Here is an 8,872-nt window from a genome sequence, read left to right as displayed (position 1 = left end):
AGGGGAAAAAACCACAAACAAACAAACCCACATTAGTCCTTGTTTTTTGGGTCAATTATTGAGGAAAGCGTGCGAGAGGGGGGACACGTGCGAAAGTCCGACGGGGAAGGATCGAGCCGTTCATTTTTTGAATCCGACGGGTATAATTGTCTCTTGTTCTTTTCGTCGCTAGGGAAGACGGATAAATGGAGAGGGAGAGCAGGACGAAGAATGAATAGCCCTGCAAACACTTGGGGAGAAACGCAGACGCAGACTTAGGAGAAGAACCAGAGGGAGAGAGAGAGAGGCAGCCTGCACAAACAGCAACAGCCTCTTCTTAATGCCTTCACAGAGGTGAGAGTTCGACGCAGAGCCGGAGTTGAAGAAGACGTTTGGAAAACGAAGAAAGATTGGAAATTTATCCACAGAGAGAAGATCTCTAGTTTCTTCCTTCTCTGGGTGGAGGGTCTTGTGAATGTTCTGTTTGTAGAGTGAACACGCATCTTTTGTTCAATCTGGTCATCTGACCTGACGTTGCATCATTTGAAGGTTTGTTCATCGTCGTCATCTTGTGTCATTTGCGGTTGTTTGGGAAATAGATTTCCGTTTCCATCTTCTCGTTATCTTCTTCTCATCATCGGTTTTTTCTTCTTCTTGTTTCTCAGGCTTGCTTTTAAGGACTTCTATCTGATTACAGGTCTCAGGCGTAGATCTTGAGGTTGGAGGCAATCTTTGTCGACTCTTGTATTTTATGTGTTTTTTCAGTTTCTACAATGTTCTGCAGGTTATTGCGGAAGAAAACCGTACTTGTTTTGAGGCTGTATGTTGTTGACAACCCACTGCATCCAGAAGTTGAATTTCTATTTCCTTTTGTTTATTTCACTTCTGAGTTGCCAGACTGAGGGAGGAAGGCCTAGTTCGATTTGCCCAAATTTCTGAAAATTTTTCTGGGCTTTTGAGTTCATTGTGAAAATTTCCTCAACGACTGAACTAAACCTATTTGTTATGCGATTCTGATGGCAGATATGGAGACCGAAGAGAGGAGTCAGAGAGGATGTAAAATAACGGAACCAGATTTTTTCTTGCAGTGGGGAAACAGAAAGCGGCTGAGGTGCGTGAGGGTGAAAGACCCTCGGATTTCATCGCGACTCAACGGTGGAATCCGAAGGAAACTTACATCAAAGCTAGATCGTTCTGGGGTTGCTGCTCCAGACAAAGAAAGCTCTCATCTTCATCCTAATCGCCTCACAAGGTCAGAAACGACGGGATCTTCCCATTTTCTCTGTTTTTGCCGGGCAACCCCTGAGGGAGGATGAGAAAGAAACGAATGAGAAATTCTCACTTCATCTCTGCCGCTAGCCCAGAATCTGAGGCCCTTAAAAAGTTACAAATTTTACTCACTAAGCTTGTACACGAAACTTAGAGAATAAAGGGGCATGGAACTAACAGTTTTTGGGGAGATGTCGAAAATTTGCGCGTGTAGCATGTTGAATATGTTTTTGTCCTGATCTACAAGAAATCAATGTTTTGGGGTGCAGGAGTTCCGATGGGGCAACGCTTCGGTCCGCGGGTGGAGAGAATAGGAAATCGGCGTCGCCGGAGAAGGAGGACAGGTACTACACGACGAGGGGGTCGGCGGTTGCCGACGAGATCGGAAAAGTTACCGGCGACGGGAACAACGGAGAGGAGAGAGCCCACGTGTGGCCGAAATTGTACATCTCGCTGTCCAGCAAAGAGAAAGAAGAGGATTTTCTGGCCATGAAGGGGTGCAAGCTTCCGCAGAGGCCCAAGAAGAGGGCCAAGATCATACAGAGAAGCTTATTGGTGAGTATTGCCTTCAAAATAAAGGATTTTTAAAAAAATCGGGAATTTGGAAAGGAAGAAAGTGGGATTTTTTTTTTAGTGAAATTCATTGAACGCGGATTTGATTTGATTGTGGATTTGGTGGATATGATGCAGTTGGTGAGTCCAGGAGCGTGGTTGACGGACATGTGCCAAGAGAGATATGAAGTTAGGGAGAAGAAAAGTAACAAGAAGGTATGGGTGATGTGTTGGTGTGGTTTTGGAATGGTTTTGCTGTGTGTTGAGTGAATGCAGGTTCTGACAGGATTTGGCTTTTTTTTTTTTTTTTTGGATGCAGAGACCCAGAGGGTTGAAGGCTATGGGGAGTATGGAAAGCGATTCCGAATAGGACGAGGCCGAAGGAAAATGGGAAATATTTTGGAGATAAGATTTGAAGAAGAAGAAGAAGTTCGTGTTATGTTTTTAAGTGGAGGAGGGAAGGTATCTCCACTCTCTTGTTTTTGTGTTTTTTGGGGTTACCCAGTAACAACCAATCCAATTATTATTGAAAGGAAATTGCTTTACCCTCTTCTTCTGTCTTTCCTTCTTTGCCTTGGACTTCTCCCTCTCCCTCCATGGCTCCCTTTTTCTCTCTTTTTTTTAATTTCTTTTATTATTCTTCACTCAAAAATTTTCTGCTACAAAATTTGAAATGTTCTCCAACTTTTCTTAGTTTTCAGCGGGTGGTTGAAATCATTTTCTATTTCTCGGGGGAGACTTTGAAATGAGGGGGGTTATCAAGGAAAAATCTCATGGATGATGGATTTATATTTATAAAATTAAGGTGCGATTTTCTGAAAGCTGTAATTATTTTTATAATAAAACACTAATGATTATTTTGAAAGATTAAGAATCTCGTCAAATCTTATTGCATTTGTAGCTAAAAGTTTTTCAAAAACTATTTTGCTAAATCTTTTAATTAAATAACATTTCCGGGGAGGGTGAAAAGGGAAACGGAAAATGGTGGGGGAGATGCGATTTAACTTTACTTGAATGAGGAGAGATTGCCGACACTGCGATTTTGTACCTTCGGAAATTAAACCATGGTTTGTCGCTTAGACAAATCCAAACCAAATAAAAATTAAAATAAGATAACCAGTCAGGGAAAGAGACGATCTCAACACTTGAAGCAGGCAAGCCAGGCCCAAGACTGCGCTTCATTAAAATTGGTGTATATTTGATGCCCCAAAGCCAAGAAACGGTCTCAGATTCTCTCGTCTCCACTAAGTCCCAAGTGATGATAATACCATATGAAGATGGCAGTTACCCCAGACCTTTCGTTGCGAAGGAAAGAGATGCGCGCGCTTTCACTTTCAGGGTGACGCACACTGATGAGGAGGTCATGATGATGCATTCATTTATGTTGAACATGAAGCGGCAAGCTCGAATATGCCAAATATGCCTTTCTCGTCAAAATAGCTGCACATTTCATGCCAGGCCTCTTGTTTCATAGACCTCTGTCTGCTTTTTCACTTGAAGGCTAGGGGATGATCCTTGCATTATTCCCAACAGACAACACTCGTGGTGACACGTGAAGCTTCCTCATTCAAAAAATATATATATATCAAAATCAAAATCTCTTGTTCGTTTGGTTAGAGTAGGGTATGGAACGGACGTCGTGCAAGGTGTGAAAGACGGATCAAAAGAAGGTTGTCTTCTATTCTCATCTAGATTTCAACACCCAACTTATTTCATTCCATTTTTGCTCAATTTGGTTCTTTTAAAATAATGTAAAAAAAAAAATCTGCTTACAAACGAACAAAGTTCCACTTTTGCCAGGAATTGGTGGCTCTAAACTATATGTTAACAGAACATACATAACTAAAAGGCTTAGCCCCAAAATTTATTCAAGGTAACAGAACATGCTATCAATGATCATGATGGCTCTTCCAGTGTGGAGGTAAACTGCAATTTTGCATCTGTACGCTCAAATCAGGATTCCATCGCAACCCTAAAATTTGTAGCCGTATCCAGGATAACAGTGAAAGATTTCTCTCGTGCCACAACAACAGTGCATGAATAGGCTCCATCAACACTAGGGCCCAGGGTTGGTGATTCCTCAAGAGCACAAGGTTGGGTGACGTGGGGCTTATCCTAGTCTATTGATGACTAAAAGCATGCGCACTCCAACATCGACGTGGTAAATCTTTGTTTCAGCGAAATAGTTCGGTTTCTTAAATGGATTACTCATGCACCAACTCAGCTAGAAGAGAACATCTGTAGATAAATTTCGCATATAAAGGACAAACGCTGCTTGTCTTCCAGGGACTATTACACTGTTTCCATCCAAATTTTGGATGTTCTCATTTCTCCTTGGATATTTCGCACTACAAGTGGAAAGTGAACAAAACTAGCCAGTTTTATTGTCCTTTTATCCCTGAAATATAAAAGAACATGTATCCCTTCAAAGGTACCCTGCTTGTCCCCCCCGGATGAAGGATGAGTATGAATCCTGCGTTTTGCAGCACTTCAGCCCAAAGAGACAAGCAGGGAAAAGAACTTTTCATGCAATCCCATATTTCAATTGTCTCTTTACCTGCTTTTTTTGGCAAGCAATATTATAATTTAATTAAGACTGAACTTGCCCCAAAAAGGAGTTCCTTTCCTTTAACAACAATATATTCAGAACTAAGCAACTCGGATTCATAATAACCCAACATATAAGCTTCAAGTTGGCCTGGAAAGCAGCAGACAACCAAAATCTCGTCAAGCTTCCGAAAGATCTGAGCATAAAATAGGATACAGAATTTCTGCACAGAAACATGATTCACTAATATCTTACCGATAAAAAAAATAACACTAATAGGTGAACAAAGAACATCAATGAAATTAAAATATCTTCCAAATGTGCTCACCTGTAACTATCATTGATGGAGGAATGGATTAATCAGCTTGACTCTTGGCGACTTGAAGCATCTCAACAATAAGAGTTTTCACATCCCTAAAAAGAATAACCAAAATGAGGGGGGAAATCTTTCAGTACATCAATGCCCACCAGAATGCTGCAGTGTACGTAAAGCAGATTCCGTAACCTAATATCAAGTGGAAGGTCATGACAAGATATCCAGTGAAGGGTCATTGACACGCCACCTAATGAATCCCATCCCAGGAAAAAAAAAAGGGGGGGAAAAAGGAGGAGGAGGAGGAGGAGGGGGCGAAACAGTGAAGGAGGTTTTAATACTAGGGTTTCAGTAAACCAAAAATACAAGAGCACATTTGAACAACTAAATATTGATGTAGCCTTTTTTCAGGAGAAGATGGAAATTTCTATTGGATAGTGATGTCTTACTTTCTGTCTTCTGCAGGTCGAGGGAAAGGAACTCGGAGCTTAAAGTTATCACCCTGATAACCAGCCTGCAATAAGATATGTGACTTCCGGTAAGAAGGTAGAGAATTCAAAGCTTGAGAGAAAAAAAAAACTGCTTCAGAGGACCAGAAATATCAGTAACCTTTCATTTGCTATGTTAATGGGAAGTTGGGTGTAAAAGTTTTAAAAATCAAAAGTAGCTTTCAAGGAATGGAAATAAACAGAAAATCATATGGGAAAAATAAAAAAGCCACTAGCAACACCTTAACGTAGAAACCAAGACTGTCCAAATCTGTCATGAGTGCAAAGTCCACCTGCAAATGACCAAAATAATTTGCATCAAGTCTGAAAGCCACAAACCCCCTCCCTGGCACAAAAGGGGGATTTTTTTAAGGTCCACATTGAATTATCATAACTACAATATAATTGAAGCATGCACTATAAAAAGATATCATTGTAGTATTATTAGCCTTTTTTAGAACTTAATGTCCCAACATTGACAGCATCTGTCAGGTGTAAACATATCAATGTCATCAGAACTTTGATTTTCCCTCGCCCTGTACATTTGCCCCTTAACTGAATAGGACTATTCAAGCAAGCTTTATTAAGAGATTCTGAACACCAACTCAACCATACAATTTTACATGATTTGAGAGATTGCAAGACTATCTCTATGGCTAGTATTGTATACCAATACCATACAGTTTCCAAGATGAAATACCGGAACTGATGTCCAATGCTGCACGATCACTTTTGTATCTTCAGCATGGTCTTTATTCATATGAGACTGTCAAGTAACAGCAACATTTCAACAAGGATGAAACAAGGCTGCTTTATGGAAGATACTGCTATCATGAGATGATCAGTTAGAATTAAGTACCGCCACTGGCTTGGAAAACTGAGCTATGGGATCAACTTTTGCAGCTTTATACTCAGCTTCACTAAATCTGAAAAGCAAAAACAAATTCAGAATAGCATCATAAATGAGTAAAATATACCTGAAATAACTTATCACCTCAAAATGTCTAAAATGAAATAAAAGAAAAGGCACTTTCTTCACAATAGCCAGATAAGTCTCTTTTACTCTCCTGTTTTCATGCAAAGCTGCGAAATTAGAAGAAAGTATTCTCAAGCTCCTAAATATAGGAATCACCACCCACATGCTGGAAATCTATATAATGCACAAAGACATTTGTTGATGATAAATTTCAACAGCACGTAACCAACATTAAACACATCACTCAATATTATTTAAATGAACAGAGCCTAAAGCAGCCTCACATGACGGCACTAATAGAAAGGCAAACCCACAAGAAAAGAGTTGTATGGCTAACGAACCTCCTGATCCTAATAAAGCTGTAGCAACCCCTGACACAAAACGTATCACTTTTGGTTCAATGCGCAGAAAGTTGAAGTCCCCAAAGTCAACCTTCAATAAGCAGATTTAATCAAATTGTGACACATGGACATGCAGAAGGAAAGAGGAGAATAATTTTGCGGAACATAAAAGGATAGAGTTACCCAAAATGCATTGGGATGTCTTGCCAAATAAGCAGCTCGAATGGCTGCTTTCTCTTTTTCAGGAACCTGATTGAGATATCAAGAAACATATTTACAATAATGTCATATAACTATGATTCAGTAATATTGAAATCATATAACCTCAATTTCCATACACGTGGGTATTAGAAAGAAAGAAAACCAAAGGAAGAAACTATCAGCATATAAAATGTAACTAAAAAAATGTTGACAACATCATAACTTACCACAATAGCATCACCAAGTAAAGTGATCACTAAATCAGTCCTATCTTCAGGATCTCTAGCCACAAGCAGTGAACATTTGGGATTTGCAATCAAGTCCTGCGAAATGTAGAAAGCATCACTTGTATCAATGGAAGTAAGCCTTTTCAGTGGTTGATTTTGTTTCTACTTTCTAAAACACATAGAGAACTCAAAAAAACATTCTGATCAATTACAAGTCTTACAGAGAGAAGAATTTGATCAAGCTTGATATGTTAAAAATTACCACAAAAGCATAATTAATCATTATGACTTTATGTGGATATTTCAAGCAACTTGTGCCTTGCAACAACAAAGCCATTTGCTTAACCTTAAATTTTATTCCTCATGTATGTCATTTCATTTCACAACCTCATGCAAATTAAATTCTAAACTATTTCATCAGCATTATTTCCCAGCAATAGCAAAACAATGTGGAGGTTGAGGGGAACCTTTGTATGAACTGCTAGGTTGCTCACTGCTAGTATAGGAGATCCATTTGCATCCAATGCATAGTCAACCATAGACCCTGATGGATAACCCTCATGCTTCTGTGAATGAAAAAGTCAAATGAAGATTAGATTATAAGAGGGAATTGAAGTTGTCTGCCAATAAAAACTAATCAATTATCATACAGAAGTTGACACTGCGCGATTGTATTAAAAGATTTTCTCGAAGTTCTCCTCTCACTGATCTAGTTTGTTAATCAACTTTAGTTTACGTCCCAGAAATATATAGTTTACTTACAGCAATCCGAAAATGAAATAGATATATGCTGACAAGAACAGACACAGGACAATTGAGATCAAAGAATATAGTTTAGCGAAGGTTTTTATCCACTTGAAAGTAATTAAGCACCTTTGATAGTAATTCAGTCTATCAAGTAAAAAAATGAAAAAGAAAAACCAACGACATCAACAAAAACAAGAACAACATCTTCGGAATTCATGACAATTAAATGGAAAGTCCAGAAACCTGAGAGAATGTAGAGAGCATCCCCCGTACACTTCGGTCCAGCATAGTACGAATTTCTTCAACTGGTGGAAGTCGAGCAGCTTTTTCCTGTAATAAACAGAAAACAACCAGCGTAAATCGTTGTCTCAACTGATCGTAATGGTATCTACGCGAAGATGTCGCTCCCAATGAGACAATGGATACAAACTACTTTGACGTTCATAAGTAGAAATAAGCATGTAGCAGACTCAATATCATACCTGATGAGCTTGAATCAATTGGAAAACCTTATCTTTGTCGATATTAACATCTCCTGGCGACACAGTCTAATTGAGAAATCAACATCAGAATAATACTGCATCGGCCATCACACAATTGTAACTTTGCAAGAACAAAACTTTTTTTAGGACGCATGAAAGCAAATATTAAGAGACATAAACCAAATAAAAGAGAGATGAAGAAGCAAAATGACAGAACATGTGACACTGCATAATCTATTAATCTTCCATCCATATTCTCTCAATAAGCTTTACGGGAACTTACGTAAATTTGATTCAAAGCCAAAACAGTCAAGTTGACCACATAGAAGCTAGTAAATTTTGGGGAAAGAAAGATAATAGATGAGAAGCGCGTACCGAGGCGTGGACTGCGATGAAGCGGCCATGGAAAAGGGGCGAGGTGGGCGAGTGGAGAATGTCAACGAATTTGGTGAGGAAGAGTTGCGTAAGAACAAAGAGAGAGGAAATAGAGGGACATTATGGCCATTTAAGCGAGAAAATAGGGACGCCCTTAATGGCGTCACCATCGTCTTCATCCCTCTGGTGTCGCGCTTCAACTCCCACCAGGTTCGCACCACTCTCACCCTTTCCCCACAAAAAATGTTATTCTGTGTCCTAAAGGAAGGACTGCGGTGCGGAGGGACGCTGTTTAGATTCTACGCGAGTTTTGCCTTTTTTTTTTTTTCGGTCTTCCTTTTTTTTTTCCCACCTCAACATTTTTCTGGTCTAAC

At 39.5% G+C, this 8,872-nt stretch overlaps 2 protein-coding genes across 3 annotated transcripts; one reads left to right on the top strand and one right to left on the bottom strand.

The window, feature by feature from the left end:
* Positions 1–205: 205 nt before the first annotated feature.
* On the top strand, positions 206–2,345 carry LOC129304857 (uncharacterized). Of its 2 annotated transcripts, XM_054944686.1 has the most exons (6): positions 206–528; positions 645–697; positions 1,003–1,231; positions 1,518–1,803; positions 1,939–2,016; positions 2,120–2,345. In XM_054944686.1, the coding sequence occupies exons 3-6, from the start codon at positions 1,005–1,007 to the stop codon at positions 2,168–2,170; spliced, it is 642 nt and encodes a 213-aa protein (XP_054800661.1). In that variant the 5' UTR covers positions 206–528; positions 645–697; positions 1,003–1,004; the 3' UTR covers positions 2,171–2,345. The 2 variants fall into 2 exon arrangements, with proteins under 2 accessions (XP_054800661.1, XP_054800660.1); XM_054944685.1 differs by lacking the exons at positions 206–528; positions 645–697 and having other exon boundaries at positions 710–1,231.
* A 1,680-nt stretch (positions 2,346–4,025) lies between these two features.
* Positions 4,026–8,559, bottom strand: LOC129304858 (uncharacterized; the record flags this gene model as incomplete). Its single annotated transcript, XM_054944687.1, has 13 exons — positions 4,026–4,571; positions 4,677–4,762; positions 5,111–5,175; positions 5,392–5,442; positions 5,850–5,915; positions 6,009–6,232; positions 6,467–6,557; positions 6,650–6,715; positions 6,895–6,990; positions 7,362–7,460; positions 7,885–7,971; positions 8,124–8,189; positions 8,407–8,559. Coding segments are annotated over 12 exons (1,122 nt in total), but the record flags the coding sequence as incomplete, so codon positions are not given.
* Positions 8,560–8,872: the final 313 nt, after the last annotated feature.

The sequence above is a fragment of the Prosopis cineraria genome, unplaced genomic scaffold (genome assembly GCF_029017545.1).
Source record: "Prosopis cineraria cultivar Desert tree isolate PC_DT_omini unplaced genomic scaffold, ASM2901754v1 PC3, whole genome shotgun sequence".
NCBI lineage: Eukaryota > Viridiplantae > Streptophyta > Magnoliopsida > Fabales > Fabaceae > Prosopis > Prosopis cineraria.
Note: the sequence above shows the minus strand (reverse complement) of the source record. Positions and strands in the feature narration are given on the sequence as shown.